Consider the following 23568-nt stretch of genomic DNA (forward strand, 5'->3'; position numbering starts at 1 on the left):
GACCTATAACGGTTAAACAGAGGGTAAATTTTCAATAAACATTTTTTAGGAAAATTAACAAGCAAGGAAAAAGTGTCTATTTTTGTTTAATAATTAATCTATTACAAATTTTACGCAATTAAATACAGTTACATCAATACATAATAAAATCCCACATATTACATCACACTCACCTTGCTAATAAGCGTCCTATACGTCTCCATAAGCTTATCATTCTGGTCCACATCAGCCAACCTCAGCCACACTTCACCACGAAGCGCTTCAGGCACGCCCACACGCACTAGCTGATTGAGCGCACGTGGTCGAGGACCGACCCAGCTGTAATGTGGACCTTATTTGTAGTGGAAATCGGTTCAAATTTGCTTAACTTCAAATGAATATTTGAAATCAAAGGTACGCCCACACGCACGAGTTGGTTGAGCGCATTTGGTCTAGGGCCGACCCAGCTGTAATGTAAACCTTATTTGTAGTGGTATTGGGTTCCAGTTGGCTAAACTTTAAACGTATATTCGAAATCGAAGGCATGCCCACACGCACGAGTTGGTTGTACGCGCGCGGTCTAGGACCGATCCAGCTGTAATGTAGACCTTATTTGTATTGGGATTCGGTTCAAATTAACTTATCTTAAAAAGGGATATTCGAAGTTGAAATTAAGAAATCGAGACAATTATTAACTGAGTGAAATGCAGAAACCAGTTTTAATATAATTTATGGACGATAAAAATAGTCATTCATATGTATAGTCATTGATGAATACAACTTATTAAATCATATTATTGTTAAAGATACCATTTCTATTAATATTTTTACCTTCTCAAAACTTGAGCCCAATTTTCCAATACATCAACACCGCAATCTTTGGACACTTCCCCGGTACCGCTGAGTAACGGTTCATCACCATCTGTGAGAAAAAATATTGGGATATTGAAAAAAATATTAATATTAATACCGTATAAGCATACATCATCTTGTCCCATGATTATTCCTGTAAATTGTTAAACAATTTTCTTTTCGCTACAACAAAAACACGTCTTCCAATCAATGTAAAATACATCGACATACACATTCACAATGTTTAATGTTTAAATCTGTATGCAAGACCAAGACACCATGGCCATATCGCCCGCCACGTAAACAAGCAGTTACTATGAACTGTCCGAAAAGGCGACGTTGCCAAACCGTCATCAAGTGAATTATTCCTTAGCTACTTCCGCGTCGGCCAGCGACGTTGCCTTGTCCTCCTAAGAGAAACGAACCAGACACCTTCTTTACTTACCAGAGTCCGGTTCGGAGGGCGAGGGAGGTGCTGGCGCGGCGGAGAGGGGGGAGGGCAGCAGACTTGATAGAGACAGGGGCAGGTTGAGACGAGATCTGTCCAATTCACCAGATGTTTCTACACTTGCTACTTCGTATTGTAGCTGGCCGAGCGAGTCCACTGACTGTAAGGGTGATGGAAATTGATTAATGGTAGCATATAATTTGAGATCTGATGTAAAAATATACCACAAATTACTTGGATTAAAAAATACTGTGATTAATAAAACATTGCAAATGCTCTTTTGAACTGAAGATTATGAAGACGTATAAGTATATTAAGAAGAGCTGGAACGTCAACACATTTACACATTGCACATGTTAGGCCGGGAGATACTGACACAAAATTTCGGGTCATCTGTCACAGGATGGCGGTCTAGAGGGGTCTTACTTATCCGACGAGTGTGACTTACGCCCACGCGACTAGTCCGCTGGTACCAGCGTTCTGACCATCATTTTTCTTTTTGTCATTGCGTAATAAGACCTCTGTAGAACCGCCATTCTGTTACAAATGACCCGAAGTTTTGTGTCAGTATCTCCCGGCCTATGTATGTGTCATATTTTGCAATTGTTTATAAATATAGGGTGATGTTATTGGTGTAGTACGAATATATAAAAATCTATGAAGAATTTTGTGATACAGTAAATGGAAGAATTGTAGACTATTTTACAGTATTTAATAAAATCATTTAATTTTTTGTTCATTTTCATTAGAAATGTCAATTTTTCTCACCAAGGTGGAAATTTGGATGATAGGGATCTTGTTAGAAAAATATAAATTTTGACTAAAATCGGCATTTTTTTTTTCAAAAATCAAATTACTAATTAATAATCACCATTTACATTAATTTACAAACGATATCGGTTGTTCTTACTTAAAATTGAATACCAATGTCTTATTGCGGTATGTGTTCTTTGGAAGTGTTCGTAAAGTTATTGATCCGTAATTAAATTTTGCGGAAAATCTTTTAGAGCGCTTAGTTGTGACATATCCTAAGCATATTTAATAGAATTAAAAGACGAGCGAATATCCAGAATAAAACACAATACCTATTCTTTATGACATTATTTAAAAAAAATACGCCAAACTATACACAATTTTTACTTGATGCAATCCTCAAAGATCATGGACATAGTGTATTGCGCCTTCCACCATACCATCCAGAACTCAACCCAATAGAGTTACTATGGGGCATAATTAAAGGGAAAGTAGCATCACAAAATGTGAACTTTAACTTGAAAACTGTGGAGGAATTATTTAGAAAGGAAGCAAGTGCTATTAGTCTGGATATGTTTAGTGACGTTTGGAGAAAGACGCGAAAACATGAGGAAAAATATATTCAATTAGTACCAAAAGTAGATAATTACACTGACTCATTTATAATAACATTAAGAAATTCCGACGATTATGATTAAATAGATTCTTCTTCTTCTCTATAGATACTGCTTTCTGTTATGACGATTCAAAAGTGCTTCTAGAAGAAGTCTAATTGTATAAATGTTTGAGTTTGAGTTTAAAACCAATAGTGTGAAAATTATACAATAAACATGTAACACGTATTTGTTAGCGCGTATTGGTAGGTATTACGTACTTAGTACAAATATAATATTTCTTAGATATTTTTACTCGACCAAAGTCAGTACAAGACTGCTCCGCAACTGCAGAAGACGTCCGTCATTTAAATCATTATCAAAACAACCATCCGTGTGTTGGGACTTGGGAGTGAGCGCACGTGTTATTTGTATTGTTTTTATGACCTGAAATTTAATTATTATTTGATAATTGAATGATAATTAATACTTTTATCCAATTGATTATTTTTAGAATAAATAATTAAGTTCATCAATTGATTTACTTTTAAATTATAATTTTACAGGTAAATTATGAGAGCTTTCATAATTTGCATATATTTATCTACAACGCACCCATTTTACAATTCAAGTCTAAAATGAAACTAGAGTCGCATTTATTTTTGAACATACTGTAAGTGAAATTGCATAAGTGTGAGTACTGTGAACATGCCAGCTTTCCTTAATTGACCGATATGTGGAAATTTTAACAATTATAATCAGGCTATAAATCAGAGTAAATTGTAGTACCTCTTTCAAATTGATGAAAAACTGTTGCACTAATGGCCGCTTTGAGTAGTACCAGAATCTCTCCGTCGGCGGGTACACTTTCACAGGTGTTTCAATAACTAACCTGTAAAATATTCAATATTGTCAAGAAATCTATGGGGTGTCAATCTAAGAGTAAACATAACACATTGCAAAAAATGAACCTACACATTTTTATTTGTAATTTTGAACTTTGTTAAATAAATCCTAGCAGAACCAGCCAACTTTGCTACGATTTTAGATTAGATTAGATTTATGAGTTAATTCATTTACAAGCACAACACCAGATTAAATCTACATAATAATATATCAACTATTTATTTATTTCAACTAACCGCAGCGGATCCCGTATGCCCCGTATAACCAGATCCAACGCTAGCGACATATACGCCGGCGCCCCATCCCCACTCGCCACATTGAAAGCGGCTAATGCCGATTCACCCGCATTCCATAGAGCGCATACTGCACACCCGGAGCCACCGGACGAGCCACTCACCTGGGAATGTGAACTCTATTGTAAGGGAATAGGGTACAATTTCGCTGTATATAGAAGTATTAGGATGCATATAATTGCAATCGCGCACCTTGTAATGTGAACTTTATTAGAAGGGGGAAAGGGTTGAATTTCTATGTGTTAATTTGGATATGGTACAGAAATTGCGCACCTGTAAAAATGCACTCTATTACAGGAAGAATAAGGGTAAATTTCAAGCTGGTGTTATTTCGGTGTGATTTAAAAACCGCTCAATTTTGGAAGTATGCTCTAATACCGTTGTATTTAATCTAATTCTAACTTACCATCTCAAGTAACTGCATATCGGAATGTTTGACACTCCGCCCGGGCGCTAAAAGGATCCCGAAGCATCGTTCAATGTAAAGGCCTCCTGTGTAAGAGACCTGCAATATAAACAAGATATTTACAATTTGAATAACATATGAGACGTATAAATAAACTTATGAGTGATGATTATAATGGTTAAACCTCAAATTTTTCATCGTTTGAGACATTTTTTGATTTAAAAATATTTGTATAGACCGCTTTTTAAATTAAAAATTGAAATAAATGGTGCGATAAATCATTACTTTATCTTCAAGCAAATAAAAAATATACAAATGGATAGGTTAGGAATTTATAAGGATAAGGATAATGCTCCTAGGTCAATATTATTGACCGTATTGTGCATTGATAAATCATTTAAACTGATTCTTCCTATTGCGTTAGATATTATTGCGTATATTTTCCTTAATAAATTGATGAATGTATTTTAACCATTACTCAAAAACAATTTACTACAAAAAAAAAATTAGGGCCGGCGCAGATATGGCGGAGCGCAGTGCACCGCATATTTAAATGTCAAACTAATATCGACATTGTCCTCATCCAAATCAAATATCGACCTTTTATTCCCGAGGAGCACAAAGCTTCACATGCGAAAGCTAGCGCGTTTACTTTTTTGAATATTATTTTAATGAGCACAACGTCGATAATTGACTAAGTAAATGATCTGCGCTGCGTTCCGCCATATCTGCGCCGCCTCTTACTGAACGTATTCAATAGTATTGAGGAAAACCACACATATAAACGGAAACATCCCTTTTGGATTACTATTTTCCGGCATTAACAAACCTACCCGAAAATATCATTTTAGAAGCCCAATAACAAAAAAAAAAAACTGTGTTAAATTTTACATGCACATGTGAAATGCAATAAAACAATAAAACTGACCGTCATATCATCAGAATCGGTCTGCACATTATTTGTCACTTGCTTCACGTTAATTGTGACCTGTTTGTCGATGCCACCGCGCAGCTTGTATCCGAGACGCTCTTTGGGCACGTGGCTGAATGTACCCTAAAATATAAATTACATAGTAAATAAAATTATAATGAGTGTTAATAATTAATAGCGTATTTTTTCCTAATCGCACTTATAAATATTGTAATAATAAGGGAAACCTAAGAACCTTTAATTCTCAATTGTGCATTTACCGACTGTAAGACCGTGTTCATGAGTGCTGCCTACAGCCAGTAAAATCTTTAGTTTCAAGAAGGTAATGTGTTTCATTACGATATCGTAGTCCTGCAATACTCTTTTTCGCAAAAGCCCAAAAGTTTTCATGTCAATGTGAAACTTTTGGGCTTTGGCATAGGTATTGACCTGTGCCCATATCCCCACAATTTATCTTTTCCCTTGTCCAGTTACCTTGGCATCAGTCTCCTTGATATCCACAGTGCACTCCAGCACATGCATCAGCTGCATGGGAGGTGCAGCTGGTCCCAGGCCCTCAGTGAGGGAACCCGTCATAGAGGGCGCTGCGCTCAGATCCCCTACGAGGGAGGACGCCATGGAGCGCGGTATCCTCTCGAATGCTTTGGCGAAACAACCTGGAAGGAATTTTACGCTTATGCAATGGAACTAATTCATTCATTAGTATTAAATAGTTAATAAACGATAAATAAACGGACCAATATTTTGATACCTAAAATCCATACTTAATATTTAATTAATATTATAAATGCGAAAGTAACTCTGTCTGTCTGTCTGTTACTCAATCACGCCTTAACTACTGAACCAATTTGCATGAAATTTGGTATAGAGATATTTTGATACCCGAGAAAGGACATAGGACAGGTTTTATCCCGGAAATCCTACGGGAACGGGTTTTCTTTGAAAACGCGGGCGAAGCCGCGGGCGGAAAGCTAGTATTATATAGTTTTTAGCTGAGATATTATATCCCAGATCTGAATAATACTTTCAGCACGCCACAAGAATTTAGGATATTAGCGATAAAAGGATATTAATTGTATGTAAATATTCTGAAAAACAGTGAGCAGTAAAATGATCATTATAATGCTAATTTAACATTTTTATCAAATTAAAATTACATATTTTCCACTACAAAATAGTGGGCGTAACAGGTGTTGACCGTTCACAATTTTCCTATCCAAACTTTTACATAATTATAATATAATCTAAAAAATAATTAACTCTACTATGAATTGTATGCTTCACACCCACTTACCGAAAAATGAAAATATTAGGACAAAGAACAAAACCGTAAATAATATCCTTTACTATATGTATATACATACATTAATATTCACATAACAAGTACACTGATTGAACTTGACTTTTTAGTAGATATTTTAATTATCACACATAACTACCACAAGAGAAACACTTTTCACAACTACAGGCTAGTTATCCCGACCATTGCTTGTAAATGTATAAAACAAACAAATCCAAACATAAAGATAAGCCGAGAGTGAATAGAGTACACTACCAGCTATTGATAATGCGTATAGCGATACCATTTTTAGATAGCAATTTGTCATTTATATTGACGTGTTGTTTTGAGGTTCGCACAAAATTTAAAATAGAACATTTTTAGTTAAAATCACGCGTATGCTTCAAGTATACTTTTTTTTTTCAAGAGCCTTATTCTGATCATAAATTATTCATTAGTTAAAGTAATAAATAGTACAAGTAATTTGTTCTATAAATAATATACAACAATGTAATCTCTAAGAGAGCATAATATTGACCTCTATAACACATTACCTTCATACTGAGTTGCCTCTAAACACATTATTTAGAGCGGATACTTTTTGTCCTTGACCTTCCATAGACAAAATCGTTTGAAAAAACTGTATAGACTATATTATACAACAAAATATAAACTTATGTTTCAGAATACGGACACGGTAATGTTATATTTTACTATCAGAATCGTAACAATGTTGTAATACATTAATAAGATAAATTGACAAATGACATTAATCTCCATCTCAATGTAACACAAATTGTTGTGTTACACATATAATTATTATGAAAATGATAATTATTACAAAATATTATATCGTTTATAAGTTAAAAATAGCATGTCATAAATTCTATTTATATATAATTATTTATCTGAGTCTTCTTACCGAATTCCGAAATAAATTCTGATAATCACCAAATCATTGGTTTAAAAATATTATTTTAAAATTACCAAGTGATACGTTTGATATTTGGTAGTAGACTGTTTTCTATTATTTAAACATCTCATTGTAATGTGTGCCGAAATGATTGCTACAACTAATATTAAATGATTCGACTAACATCTGTCATACATACGGAAAAGGATTTACAACCTTACTGCTATGACATAGTGTTGATTTTGGTAGTTTTGCATTAATTTTAATGTTAAATAACGCACTCCTCAATCACGCTGGTTACCAGCAATAATATCATAATCAATGATATTTTTGTTTATTAGTGAAATGATACAACAATTGCAGAAGATAAGAAATTGACTTTGATAAGATTTCACAATTAATTTTAGACTAGCAATGTCCATTCATTTCTTTTAATTTTACTTAAAAATAAATGTTTTGGTTTAAAAATTAAACATAAGAATATCAACAATATTTTTTTAGTAGCTTCCCGGTTGACAGACTTATTAATCTGTATTGAATTTAATAAAAATTCTATATAAATTTTAATTCTTAGCGTTAGTATATGAATCACGCATTAGAAATATCCGATGCAATAATAAATAATGAGTGTGTGTAGATAAGTCTGTTGTAGTGAGGTTGGGACTTGGTACAATATGATTAATGTTGTGAAATGCATTCGTCATTAACAGCTCTGACGTTCGGGAACAGTATTACAGAAATAGTCATATACATATTATACTAGCGGTCCGCCCCGGCTTCGCCCGTGGTACATGTTTACGTTTTCTCTACATAAGAACCATCCTCGTACTTCAAGGAATATAATAAAAAAAGAATTATCGAAATCGGTTCAGCCGTTCTCGAGTTATGGAATTACAACGAAAAGTGGCATTGATTTTTATATATTAGATGATAGGATTGGTTTCTAATATGAAATATAATGAACAATTTTTGAAAGAATGCGAGCTCAAGATTATGTTTTAGAATGGACCAAATGTTTTGAGGGTAGGTTTAATCAATATGATTACGAACTCGTGCGTGTGTGCGGGTGGAAAAGTGTGCACGTATTAAACGAGAAGAAGTTTGAGATTGTGCGCAAGTGCATGTGTGTGTGTTGGTGTGTAATTATACACACTCTGTTTATACTCACTGGACACCTGTGTGACGGCCTCCGCAATGTGACAGCGGAACACGTGGCACCTGTACACGGCGGACTCGCGGGTCTCGCCGTGCGACCACGTGAACGCGAAGCACGACGCTACGGGTGACCCGCCCGAGCCGCGCGCGTAGAACGAGATGCGGTTCACCGCGTAGCGCGCCATCACGCTGTTCGTGTCCGCTTGGTACAGGCTGTAGCAACGGTTAATATATATTTTTATTTAATTGAGCAATGTTCATACCGGTGTCGACGGTTCCTGGAAATGTTCCTGTTAACCTATTAGACATTTTTATACATTTCTCGCCATTTGAACACAGGTAAGCTCAACAGAAAATGTAAGGGAGCTGCAAAACCAGTCCCACGTATATTCATAGAATTCGTTTTGAATAAAAAGTCGTGTCTCGTTATTTGGGCAAAATAATCTCATCTGTAAGAACCGATCTCGATATGTGTACATATATATGGTTGACCGACGATCAAAATCTAACCCTACCAAAAGATTACATAGAAGTAAAACACATTTTTATCAGTCATACGGCTTCAGGTACTACGAGCATTCGTTCATAAAGACTTGTAGTGTTATTTATGGATGAAATCATGATTTTACAGACATTAAATAACGATGTTAGGTACTCTCGAAACTCGATCTAATATTAAATACTTACACAACAAGTCCCTGCGAGCAGACCGGTATAGATATAGACACGGCGATGCCATCTCTGTTCTCTGGCATGGAACTGAGTTCCTTCATGATCCTCTGTATGTCCGTCTCCGACTTGGGGTCGGCGATGTTCTGCGCGCCCAGGTAACTGACGCCGCAGAACACCGTGCACTCTTGGTCCACATCTGATACTGAAGGAAGAAATTATTTAAGAAGCTCTAGGGAATGATAGGTCAGTTTTTGAAATCTAATTTAAATACTGCTATTTTTTCTATGAACATTTCTATTCAGTTTAGGTTAGCCGCAAAAATGAAAAAACGTTTCATTTAAAAAAATCTTTAGTTAAAAAGTAGTTCTTGTTATGCAGCAGCTTTAAGTCACGCAAACAATCTAACCAAACTCCCTCACCTTCATCATCACTCTCAGTCGGTTTCATGTGGTCCTGTTTCTCCGTGGGTGATGGAGTGGATATATCGGCAGAGGTGGACCCGTCCATCACCTCGTAGAACTTCGAGCCTCCGACTAGGCGGCAGGAATCCTGTGAAATAACATCAGTATGTATTACTCGTAATTAACGTGAGATTTACGGCGTAATTTATTTAGAAAAAGGTGTAGGACAAGGAATAATTTACACATCTGCGCAATAAAAGAAGACAAATGTGTAACTTTATGTCTTGCATTAGAGATGGGATAATCTGGTCAATGGTTTTTGGTGACACCCTTAAACTTTTCTAAGTACAATTTAGGTATTTCGATGCGTAAATATTTTATTTCCTTATTCAGCAAAACTTTTCCTTCTTAATTTCATATCTACCAACTGAATTAAATTAGCTATAATTTTTCCTTTAACGGGAAATCTTCCCGATACCAATAAAATAGCATTCATAACTATGTTTTACGTATCGTCGATAAAACCGGTATCTAACAATTTATTGCAATTTCTCAGATGACTCGGTGAAACTGGAAACAGATGCAAATTGCGGCAGTGTTTATATTTTAAGCACCGACACCATCTATACGCAATGTAAACAAATCCTATCTTATTATAAATAAATGACTATCTGAGTAGTTATATAGTACATTACTTCCTCGTGCATATAGTGTAGAATCTTGAGTTCGATTTTACGTTTAAGACTACACATAAATATAGCAGTGCTTAGTGTGAAAAAAACTACTTTAAAAAGAAGTGCTTCTAGTGCTTGAAATAATTATTTATAATAAGTTCTTTCCCGAAATAAAAAATAAATAGAAAGCCTTTTACTTGGCGCTATACAAAAGTTTAAAATGTTTCAATAAATTCACATCAGCTCAGAGTATTATAATAGATGTGTATGACCACTACTTGTCCCTGTGGCAATATTGGCATTGATGACATCTACAGCTCATAAGCCCCGACTAATTTCATGTTCATATGCCAAGTTACTTTTGAGACTTCGCCGTTGGCCCAAGAGTATACATTTGCATAACATCTTTTATACTGTTAAATTCATAGGCATAACTACGACAATCTTCTTACATCACTAGGCTGTAATAAAATGACGTCATAAACCAAACCATGCTTAGGACGTAGGCAAATGAAACGAATTTCTTAGCGTCAAAGTTACTGACGTGTAAAAGACGTAAAAGATAGCAAAGTACATATTAAGTATATACGTCACTATTAAAGTACCTAATAAAAAGTCAAGTGTAGTACCTATATTCTCCATTTTTAGTATGCTTTCTCAAATATTTTATCTACTATATTTCATAAATTTATATGACAATTCCTCTTTGACTTTACTTAATAATGTATACTTAGCAAAAGAAAACACTCAGGATTCAGGACAGATTTATTATTTACTAGCTTTCCGCCTGCGGCTTCGCAGGCGTTTTCAAAGAAAAACCCGCATAGTGCCATAGTTCCCGTTCCCGTGGGATTTATTGGATAAAACCTAGCCTATATTACTCATGGATAATGTAGCTTTCGAATGGTGAAAGAATTTTTAAAATAGGTCCAGTAGTTTATGAGCCTATTCATTACAATCAAACAAACAAACAAAGTTTTCCTCTTTATAATATTAGTGTAGAAAAATTAAAAAATATATATATCATGCATATAGCATTAATTAATAAATTGATTGTGAATAGTAAGTATCAGTAATTTTAATCAAATAGAACAAGATGTACAATAATTACCATCACTATTATTTGAGACAAGCGGCTCCCGTGTGTCATTTTCACAACTCGCACGATATTTTTAATTCCCACGACATTAACAATTAAATAATATGAATATTTTACACAACACAAGGCACGTCAACGATTGAATACTAATAACAAAACACTACTGTACAAGGATACAGACGGTGTCCCTGTGATTCATCCAACCCACAAGTCAAGTTAGTTATCAAATTAATATTGTCGACAATTTTAAATTCTGATAATAAGTTAATAATAGAAAGAGTTTTATGATGGTAAAATAATGTATATATTTTGCTTTCAATATCAACCTTATTAAAATTAAACTCTTACGAAATCCTGATATGACTTCTAGGAAGAGATTTGGATATTTGTCGATTACAATAATTCTACTTATAACAATGCAATGTGATAAAGATATGTAACGGACTAACGGTTACGTTTTGTTGTCCCAACAAAAAACTAAAAGTATCCAAAAATAGAATCGATAGCTCTCCCGCTAATACTACCCAAACTGAGGGTGTTAATTTACCTTGACTACGACCTTGGCGTACATCATTAATTAGAACCAGCATTGCTTTCTTAATGGTCCATTATCACTGACACCGCCCAGCACCAATACTACTAAAACGATCACTGATCACACTTTATTGCTTGTAGCTAAAACTATACTCCTTATACAAATCTTAAAAGCCCTAATCATTTTTTGCCACTCCTAAATTTTATATATCTTTAGGTGTGAGACTTTTTTATGACTATGAACAATAACTTAAAAGAACCGGCTATCATTTAAAAATTGTAAAGAATTTGTTAAGCAAACAATGCGATATTTGTATCGATAGATTAAACACTAATGCGAAAAATTGTTTGATGTTGAATTTCAACACCTATTCACCACATATTTACGCCTGCAAAAACTTTTTCAATTAGTCCTAATTAACTCGAATAACTAGGCACCGACTATGTGAGTTCGTTGTCACTTCCGAAACACATTTTACACTTTTAACGAAAAAATGTCTACGTAATTGTTATTCTTAGTCACATGTAACACGAAGTCTGGAACACTGAGCTGCCTGACTAAAGAACGCACAATGGAGTCCGCCTAAACCACAACAAGCGAGTCAATTAACTAACACTTATCGTATTGAATACTTGAGATAGCGATGTCTTACTGGCTACAATTTATGTTTTCTGTTATCGATACAATTAGTGACGGAAACGTTATCGACGAAATTTAACTCTTTTCTACACATTACGGATTTAAAGTAATAATATTTTGTAGTGAATGAATAACATGAATTATATAAAATATGTAAGTGAAATAGCTAAAATACAATTAACAGGAGAACCTGAAATTGGATACGTGACAGAGATCATACGACTATAGTTTATCTCCTACAAAAGCTAGGTGCACCGTGCAAGTAGTATAAAATAATAATATATGTTACAGTGAAAACGCATTGCTGGTCAAAACCACTACTGACTGCAAAAATCAGTCAAAACTATATCTTGCTAAGTGCGTCAGTCAAAACTGTTTTTGAGTGCAAAAACATTGTTTCAAATAAAATTCATTGAGTATACTTACCCCCTACTACACTCATACGTATTGTCATCTTCTTAATATATATAAATCTCGTGTCACAATGTTTGTCTTCAATGGACTCCTAAACCACTTAACCGATTATAATAAAATTCGCACACCATGTGCAGTTCGATCCAACTTGAGAGATAGGATAGGTTTTATCCCGGAAATCCCACGGGAAAGGGAACTATGCGGGGTTTTCTCTGAAAACGCGGGCGAAGCCGCGGGCGGAAAGCTAGTAATTTATATTTCTTTGCTAATACGTAGTACGTAGGAGTTTCGAGACCCTTTTCGACCTAACTATTAAAAAGCTACCTTTCAACTTAAAGTATTAAAAGAAAGCCCTCTGACGTCCTCTGTTTCGCAGAAAATAAGTGATTAAGTGTAACCAGATACACCTATCTTACAGGCGTATCGTGTAGCAAATGCCTTGTTGAATTCAGTGTAGACTGACCCGACAATCCTTAACAATCTAATGAAGATTATTTGGAGCTCTACGCGCATGCAATTTAAAGCAAGTAATAAACCTGATTTAGAATGCTATTTACGAAGTGTAGCGCCTTTATAAAATCTTTTCTTATTCAATATAACACAATTTTAATTTTCAATATAGTTCAAAATAACACAAGTGCAATGTTGTTTTTTTATCACATAAAAAAAAGTTGTACGGAATTTTGGATGAACCGAGGAAGTAGAACAAGACCTTCCAGCACTATCTATAACATTAGTATTTCTATACTGAATGGTTAATCTTCAAAACTATCAAGCAAAAACATTTTTTCATCAGGGTAGGTGATATTAAAAAATGCGAACGCCACGCTATCTTGCCGTTTCACAATAAAGAAAAAAGGAATTCCGTAAAAATAAAGTAAAATGTCGGACTTCTGACCTTTAACATTTATCTGGGTAACATGATGCCCCAGTAACCTATAAAAACTTCACTCCCAATGTGGATGTAAATCTCAACACCTAATGCAATTACTAACGTAGAAGTTTTTACAACAGCTTAAACCCTCTGCATTTTATCGAAGTTACATAAGAATAATTGCTTTAATAATAATTGTTATAGGCGATTGTACACTAATCAAATTTTATGGTACTATTAAATTTTCTATGTCACGACAAAACAAGCTGGTGTGTTTTAATTGGTAGTAACTCAACGGAGAGTCTGAACTCAGATTCGTCTTCAGAGAACTTAACAAAATGTTAAAGGATAATTTGCGAATTCTTTTCATGGCATATGACTTGCATGACCGATCCTCTTTAGTGATGTTATAGTACAACTAAAACGATTCTCAGTACTATAATATGGGTTATTGTAAATTTGCCACAAAGTTAATTCGTCACCTAAAACAGTATGTGTAAATTTGCCACACTTTTATTTTTTTAAAGTTAATTCGTCACGATTTAATATCAAGTATTGTAAATTCGTCACATCGATAATTTAAGTACAGATAGCAAAAAAATTAAACAATAAATTAATTTAAAATGTTTATTTCTTAATCAGTTTTAGATTTTCAACCTTACATGTAAAAAAATCACAGTCAAATTGGATGGCGATGGACTTTGTAAAAACATAAGGAAAAGCATAACAAAGATAAATTTTGCTAAAAACCAAGGAACATCTATTTTGTATATGTTCTAAAAATTCACAGCAGTTATAAAGAGTATTACTTAACATCTACATTATTCTACATAGGTAATGGTAAAAAATCACAGTTCTCTCTATAAAATGTAATGAAATGAGAGCGGCTCTATAATATTTATCACAATCGTATAAAAATAAGGATAAAATATTTTTCACCTATTTTGTATACAGGGTGGACAGCCTCCCGAAAACTTTAACCATGGAATCATTCTGAGCAACTTTCTCAATGAAAGCATATTGTGGAAATGAAAAAAAAAATTTCAACCTCCCACACAAAATTAGCATCTCACTCGAAAATTTTGTATGGGAAGCCGATTTTTTTTTTTTCATTTCCGCAATATGGTTTCTTTGGGAAAGTTGCTCAGAAAGATGACCTGAGTCCATGGTCAAAGTTTTCGAAAGACTATCACTTACACCCTGAATGTTCTAAAAATATACAACAGTTATAAAAAATATTATGTTAAGTTGCGTGAATAAAGGAGACAAGTGAAACGCTCGGACGCTAGATATCAACTGGTTTATTGTATGAAATAATATTGTAACACAACGCACGCTCGCAAGTCGCATCTTGCGCTGTCATCATTTTCACACATTTAGGTATAACTATAAGTACGTGTCGCCACAACATTCCCCCCCTTTTTTAAAAAAAAAATGTGTAACAATAGTTAAAATTATACAATACAATATATAAAAACCTAAAACAAAAACATTACCATTTAGTTTATCTAGTTACAAACATTTTAAATAAGCTAGGAACATAATATAACATATTTTATGTTTATAAATTACATACCTATTTAAACTTGCTGCATTCGTTTCTGAATAACATTATCCATCTCCTTTCTAAAACATTTCTTTACTCTCCCAGTACATTTACCGCAACACAAATAACATAAAATAATTATAATTAACAATAGAACTGTAACAGATAAGTAATAATGATTCTTCATGTGTCTTTCGATATTATTAAAGTCCAATTGATTAGCTCCATTTTGAGCTATAATTATTTCTTCGTTCTTACTGTAACTTTTACCCATTTTGAAAATAATTTTACTTTATATTAATAAAATAAGATAAGTAATGTACTTTTAATGAGGTTTGATAGCAAATGAAACAAATATCATAAGACGTAAGTAAATTGCATTGTAACTGTGACCTACATAAAAATATGCAACGCTTATAAAAATCTACTTGATAATTTCGTAACTCGCCCGCTTCGTGTGGTACGAGGTACGAACTTATCGCTATTTGAAAATGAAACGCTTCGCTTAGACTTACTTACTAATTGGGGTTCCTTACTTGAATGTTGCGGCCTATAGGTTGTTACAAAAAATATTATATAAATTATTAACTAATTGCAAGATTGAACTGTATAAATAAAGTTTAATAAAAATGCTAAAAGAGTGACCATATTATTACCTATGTAATCCGATATAACTTACTTAGTAAATAGGTACTAATTATTATAAAACACGAAATACTAAATAGGCATCTTCAATGCGTAAAAACAAAACTATCGTATTACTTTATTCTTTCGCAATAGGTACACAAAAATGTAAAATATGCACAATATAATGTTAATCACATTTATGTAAAACATGTAATGATAAACAGTAATAATATGAAACAATAAAAACAAACTAAATTACTTTAAAACGTTGTATAGTGAACAATTAATATAAAAATTTGTATAAAACGCGATAGCTACATGTAAAAAAAAAAAAAAAAAATGTATATAACACACAAGTATGATACATTGAATAACAGCACAGATAATGCTTAGAATTAAAGACCGTGTGAAGTACTATATATCGGCGAATCGCACGGGTCGTCGGATTACGCGACCGCTCCTAGTTACGCTTATGGGCGGCGCATGCTGAACCGACTTCGATACAGGAGTGTTATGCGGAACAATATTGTTCTCCACATTAACATCATCTTTTAATATAAAGGCTGGCTTCAACCTATCGATAGAAATCCTAACCTTTCTATTTGGCATTTGTATAACAAAACTTTTATTACCACGACTTATGACGCTGTATGGGCCATCGTAAGGTGGTTGAAGTGATTTTCTTACCGTATCATTTCTAACAAATACTTGATTGCATTCTTTCAAATCTGAATGTACGAAAATATTTCTAGAATTATATTGACGTATTGATTTAGGTCTTAATTTGCTAATTATATTTCTAATATGCTTAACATAATCATGTGCCTCGTTAAAATGATGTTCGCTATTTTCAAAAAATTCACCTGGAATTCTTATGTTTGTACCATACACCATTTCGCTTGCACTAATACTAGTATCTACGCGTGGAACTACTCTTAATCCTAACAATACTGTACTTAACTCTGTTAACCAATTATTTGACTCACTCATTCTGGCCATAAGGGCTGCCTTAAGAGATCTGTGCCATCTTTCTACTTTTCCGTTACTCTCTGGGTGAAAACTAGTTGTTCTTATTTTATTTATTCCAAATAATTTCATTAGTTGCTGGAACAAATTGCTTTCGAATTGGGTTCCTCGATCACTTGTCAACCTGATAGGACATCCAAACCTGCTTATCCACCCATTGTATATAACCTTTGCTACTTTTTCCGCATGTATATCTCTTATAGGAAAAGCTTCCGGCCACCCCGTGAACCTATCTATAACCGTGACTAAATACCTATAGCCCTCAGGTGTGCTAGGTAACGGACCTACTATATCTACATGTATGTGTTCAAAGCGTTGGCATGATGGGAAAGTACCTAACTCGGATTTGTTATGACGTTGTACTTTTGCACGTTGACATTTAATACATGTTTTCGCCCACTGCCCTACCTCTTTATTCATACCTGGCCAGTAATATCTATTTGCTACCATTTTTCTACTAGTGCGAATACCGGGATGGCTTAAATTATGGATTATATCAAAAGCGATTTTTCTAAACTTCTCTGTTAAATAAGGACGAGCTTTCTGTCCGCTAACGTTACAAACAATTGACTTATCGCATGTCGGTACTAAAATTTCCCTAAATTGCGTATTGTCCTTGACTAACTCTTGTAATTCTCTATCTTTACTCTGCTCTTCCGCTAATTCATTATAATCTATTACACTTTGACCTGATATACTTTCTATTCGTGATAAACAGTCCGCGACTACATTTTGTTCACCTGATATGTGACGTATGTCTGTTGTAAACTCACTTATATATAATAATTGCCTTGTTCTCCTAGCTACCTCTTTCTCACAGTTCTTTTTAGTAAAGGCGTATGTTAAAGGTTTATGATCTGTAAAGACTATTATTTGTCTCCCTTCTATTAAATTTTGAAAATGTTGTATTGACATATAAATAGCTAATAATTCGCGATCATATGCGGAGTATTTCTGTTGGGAATCTGTGATCTTTTGGAAAAATAACCTAATGGTTGCCATTCATTATTAACAAATTGTTGCAAAACCGCACCTATGCATGTGTTCGAGGCGTCAGTAAAAAGTGCTAACTCGCAATCGGGCAACGGATGCGCTAACGTTACAGCATGTCGTAACTGTCGCCTACATTCCAAAAATGCTTTGTCAGCTGACTCATTCCACGTAATTACAGTATTATCGCGTTTCTTTGAACCATGTATAAATGAATTTAATATAGCTTGATTTTCTGCGGCTTTAGGTAAATGTGACCTATAAAAATTGATCATCCCTAAAAATCTACGTAGTTCCTCTACCGTTTTTGGTTTAGGAAAATTTTCAATAACCTTTACTTTACTCTCTAATGGATGGATACCGTTTGTATTTACCTTGTAGCCTAAAAATTCTATTTCTGTCTTACCAAAATCGCATTTACTTAAATTAATAGTTATACCATATTTGTCAAATCTTTCAAATATTAATTTTAAATGTTCCCTATGTTCCTCTAAGCTATTACTTGCTAAAATGACGTCATCTAAATAACAAAATAAAAAGTCAAATCCCTGTAAAACAATACAATTCATAAATCTTTGGAACGTTTGCGCAGCATTTCGCATGCCAAACATCATTCTAGTAAATTCAAACAATCCAAAAGGTGTAATAATCGCAGTTTTGGGAATGTCGTCTGGATGATTTAATATGCAATGATAAGCTCTATTTATGTCTATCCGCGAAAATATCTTTTTATTTGCTAACAGGTAAGTAAAATCCCTTAGTCTCGGAATAGGGTATCTATCAGGAATAGTAACAGCGTTTAGCCTCCTATAATCACCTACTGGTCTTATCTCGCCTCCTTTTTTAGGTACTATGTGCAACGGACTAGCCCAAGGACTTTTCGATGGCCTGCATATGCCCATCTCTTGCATTACCTGGAACTCCTCTTTAACCCTTCTATACCTATCTGGCGGCAATGGCCGCGCCCGCGCGTAAACTGGTGGACCAGTGGTTTCAATATGATGATAAATGGCATGAGTAGGTGTTTCCTTAAACGAAACTGGTTTTGTTATATTAGGAAATTCTTTCAACAAATTATAAAGCGGGTGTGTATCCATAATCGTACATATTGGTGCCTGCGACGAATTAGTTATAGAACAAACAACATTCAAGTTAGTTACCCTGTCAACAAGTTTCTTATTTCTTAAATCTACTAATAAATTATGAAACTCTAAAAAATCCGCTCCTAATATAGGTTGGCTTACGTCTGCAATTACAAATGTCCATCGATAAGACCTTCTTAAATTTAAATTTAAATGTATTGTTTTTACACCATAAGTTTTAATTTCGCTATTATTCGCGGCAAAAAGTTTATAATTAGAACACTCACCGGACAGCTTCTGCTTACGTGTTACTGGTACCACCGAAATATTTGCACCTGTGTCCACTAAAAATGTCATTCCGGTCTCCTTATCGAATACACTAAGACGGTGATTCTTGTTAGGTACGTGATCCACCGCCGATATCCGTACCGCACTTAGTTTTCCGGTGAAGATGACCGAGATGGCGCTTTCCAGGCACACGGCTTTTCACAGGCTCGAGCTCGCTCACGAAAACGAAAGTGGTATCTGCACAACCAGTTTGGATGTTCTGGAGTCATGCGTGGTCTTGACGATGATCTGGAACGCGCTCTTCCTCGAAATCCTCCTCGTCCACGGCCATACCCTCGAAAACGGCTGCGGTGGTATTGTTGTCGCCTGTCCTTCACCTCCTCGCGCAGTGATGCAATTTCCAAATTCATTTTGTGCATCTGAGTAACCAAATCGCTGACTGGAAACTGGTGTTGACTACTGGAACTATGGACTTCAGCAATCTGTTCTCCCTTCATATTTTCCAATATTTTATCTGCCATGTTCGCGAGATTGTCTAGCGTCTGATCTTGACTCACGGTTAAGACAGCTCGTACTGAAGATGGTAACCTTGAGAGCCATAAACTATGGATGGTTTTATCAGAAACTTGGGTATTTCGGCCAAGTTCCTTCATGCGCCGTAGTAAATGTGACGGTTTTTGTGAGCCCAAATCCATTTCACTTACTAGTTTCTGGAACTGTCTGTCTGCACTTTCTTCATACACTTGCAAGAGCCGCTCCTTTATAGCATCGTACTTGTTGTTTTCAGGTGGTGAAAAACAGATATCACTGATTTGCTGCAGTGTTTCGCATCCTAATTTGGTGATAACAAGGTCGTATTTCGCTGCGTCTCCTAACTTTTGCGGGCGTACTATGGTTTCTAGTTGGAAAAACCACAGTCTCGGCATTGCAGTCCAAAACTCTGGTATGCGAGAACCGACGCTGATTGCTGCTAATTCTCCTTGTCCTTCCTCCATCTTATATGTAGCGTCTCTATCTGAATCTCGTTTTTCTGGTGTTGGCGTCGGTTCCGTAGCTGGTGCTGCGACTTGTTTTCCTGACATGGGAAACATAGCGAGTTGATATCACTTCTCACGCCACGTCACTTCACGTATCGTATCGTGCTGAGATCACGTCGGGGTCACCAATGTTAAGTTGCGTGAATAAAGGAGACAAGTGAAACGCTCGGACGCTAGATATCAACTGGTTTATTGTATGAAATAATATTGTAACACAACGCACGCTCGCAAGTCGCATCTTGCGCTGTCATCATTTTCACACATTTAGGTATAACTATAAGTACGTGTCGCCACAATTACTTAACATCTATATTATTCTACATAGGTAATCGTAAAAATCACAGTTCTCTCTATAAATATTTTTAAAATGCAATGAACTAAAAGCGGCTCTACAATATTTATAACAATCCTATAAAAATAAGGAAAAAATATTATTCTTTTATTTTAACAAGTAAAGATATTGCTCTTACTTTACTTAAATCATATCCTATAATATTAGAAAAACACAAAGCAAATAAAAATCAAAACTCAAACAGACTAGCGCGTTTCATGATCATGACACTTAATAAATCACAGTTAAAATCACATTAATTATTTTTATAAGTCAACTTTCGTTTTCCATAAAAATAAAAATTCTAATACATAAAAAATCATTTCAAACTTTTAAAAAGCGCAAATCAATTTGACTCAATAATGAATTTACCTTATGTTATTGATGAATGTACCTTATGTGAATGATGACTGTAATATTAAAATGTAAATCATTATATTGCTGGTTTCATCGCAGGCTGGAAGGTATAATTCACTTGCCTTGCTTGCTGGCGGTACTTTACTACTTGTGGCAAATTTACAATAACCCGAATATACCTGTGACGAACTTACACATACTTTTTAAGGCATGTGACGAATTTACTTTCAATGTATGGAGTTTTAAAAACGTGACGAATTAACTTTGTGGCATATTTACAATAACCCTATAATATATACCTAGTTATATTTAATGTATTAAAATGCTTATAAATATTTGAAAAATTCATGCGTCTAGAAGGACGCGGTTTCGTATCCCGCTGCATACCTAGGTAATCGAATTTTCTTCTTAATAATGAGAACAACAATATATGTATACACGCAACGGTATATATTGTATGAATTTTATGAACATTTATTTTGATAATGATAAATCTGTTTTAGTATCTACGTAAAGAATATATATTTCCTATCACGATCGCACTTGTATTATTTTGTGTTTAAACAACTCGAAATTTAATTAATGTTGTAACTACACAATACAAGTTCACAATTCACATAGTCAGTGATTTCCAACATTGATTCGACCGTCGAATCGTGTTAACTGCTAAGTCAATTTACCGCGGGAATTGGTGTCCCACTTACACGTTTACGGTCGAATAAATTGGTAAAAGTTACAAAGGATATTATAACGAATTTATTGCGTACGTTGTTATCCGCTAATGCCAATAGCAATTAGTTATTGGAATAGTAATCGATAGTAACATTTAAAATGTGTTAATGATTAGGTATCATTTTAATACAATAAAAAATACCGAAATTGCGAGAATATTATTTGAGGAATCGTAATCCGAAAAAACGAACATGTATCCTGTTGTCCTCGGATACATCAATTTTTTTTCTCATTTAGTGTGAAGAATTTTACATCTTGGGAATGTGAAATGCAATGTTTGTCGACACATGAAATAACTTCTTCTTGAGGCAAGATGTTGAGATGAGGCAGAATCTTATCCAGTTAACAATTTTTATAAGTACATATTATAGTTATATCATTAAATTTTAAAATCTACAAATCCATTTGACTACTGTAAATATGCTCTAGCTATATGGAAATTCCTGTAACACAGACATTCTTGATTTTCATTTCAACATAATAATTTCGAAGCCGATATCTAAAAGGACTTTCTGATGCATATTAAAAAATATCAGAAGAAATCTAAGAACCATTAACCTATACATATGAAAAATATCATAATAGAAAAGATAATAGCGCAGAATTTCCACTCACTTGATCTGTTGTTGGTTTCTCCAGTGAAGCACCATCCACATCTCCCATCCTAGTCTCTGTATCACTCTCTTCTTCAAAAATAACCTTATAGAGATCTAATCCTTCCGGAACGTTCGATTCTATGTTAGCCTCTGGGCGTATTGTTAGTTCCTGGTTAATTAGCTGGCTGCGACTGATACGGAGAGACCCTTGTAACGACTCTGAAATAGCCTGTAATATGAATGTAACAATAAACATGATATTTTATAGAGATGGACACATATTTTTTATTTAAGGGTAATATTATATTAGGCTTAGATTCTTGTGTAGTTTTTAACCGACTTCAAAAAAAGGAGGAGGTTATCAATTCGGCCGGTATGTTTTTTTTATGTATGTACACCGATTACCGGTAGAGGTTTCTGTAATGTTTAATTTCAAAGTGTTACCTATATTTATGTTCTAAAGAGCAAAATCCTTATTTATTTTAACTTATTTTACTATTAGAAAGCTGTACCAAGTAGATAATAAGTATAATAGAATATTTTTATTGTTATAGTTATAATATTGTCAAGGGACACCCAGATGGGATGTTGTTTTAAGTTAAAGAGAGATAGATAGCGAAAATTTCACACGCCACATAGCTTACTATTATAGCAAAAAGTGTTGTTATGTCTTTGTGTCTTAATTTTTTCCATCTAGCCCTCTCGCTACGCAGGATAAGGAACTTAGCTCCAATAAAACCAATTTGAATTTCACAATTGAATTATAGATTTTATAACCATATTATAAACCTTTAAAAAGGCTTAAAAAAGTTCTGTTCTCATAAGCAGATTGTAATAGATAAATTTTTCATGAGCTGTTTCAGTAATCAACATTTATGGCCTTTATTGCCTTCTACACTGTAAGGATTGTATTAACCATGCATTTATATATCTGCACAAGGTTGTAGTTCAATTTATTACAATACTTTTTTAATCATAAAAACATTGTTGTGTGTTAAAGTATTCATTAATTTTGTTCTCCTTTCTTAACAAAGCTTTTAAATTTCTTTCATTTTCTCAATAACATGCATAAAATGAATCTATGGGATCAGGGATGTAATCTTAAAGGTAACAAAAAATGTCGCAATATTAATTAATTCC

At 34.3% G+C, this 23568-nt stretch overlaps 1 protein-coding gene across 6 annotated transcripts in view; it reads right to left on the bottom strand.

Moving 5' to 3' along the window:
- LOC123705724 (rab GTPase-activating protein 1-like) overlaps positions 1-23568 on the bottom strand; it is a 36062-nt gene that overhangs the window by 11981 nt on the left and 513 nt on the right. For 2 of the 6 annotated variants that reach the window (XM_045654692.1, XM_045654695.1), the window contains exons 3-14: positions 22448-22657; positions 9600-9729; positions 9196-9382; positions 8522-8721; positions 5636-5817; positions 5159-5284; positions 4231-4329; positions 3768-3928; positions 3415-3517; positions 1277-1439; positions 811-901; positions 174-318 (exon numbers count right to left, since the gene is read on the bottom strand). In XM_045654692.1, the coding sequence (XP_045510648.1) occupies positions 174-318; positions 811-901; positions 1277-1439; positions 3415-3517; positions 3768-3928; positions 4231-4329; positions 5159-5284; positions 5636-5817; positions 8522-8721; positions 9196-9382; positions 9600-9729; positions 22448-22657 (1797 nt within the window). Of the gene's footprint in view, positions 1-173; positions 319-810; positions 902-1276; positions 1440-3414; positions 3518-3767; positions 3929-4230; positions 4330-5158; positions 5285-5635; positions 5818-8521; positions 8722-9195; positions 9383-9599; positions 9730-11366; positions 11485-11901; positions 12473-22447; positions 22658-23568 lie in introns of those variants that run through there. The other 4 variants (XM_045654694.1, XM_045654696.1, XM_045654698.1 and 1 more) reach the window with 4 other exon arrangements.

This window comes from Colias croceus, chromosome 2, assembly GCF_905220415.1.
Source record: "Colias croceus chromosome 2, ilColCroc2.1".
Lineage (NCBI taxonomy): Eukaryota > Metazoa > Arthropoda > Insecta > Lepidoptera > Pieridae > Colias > Colias croceus.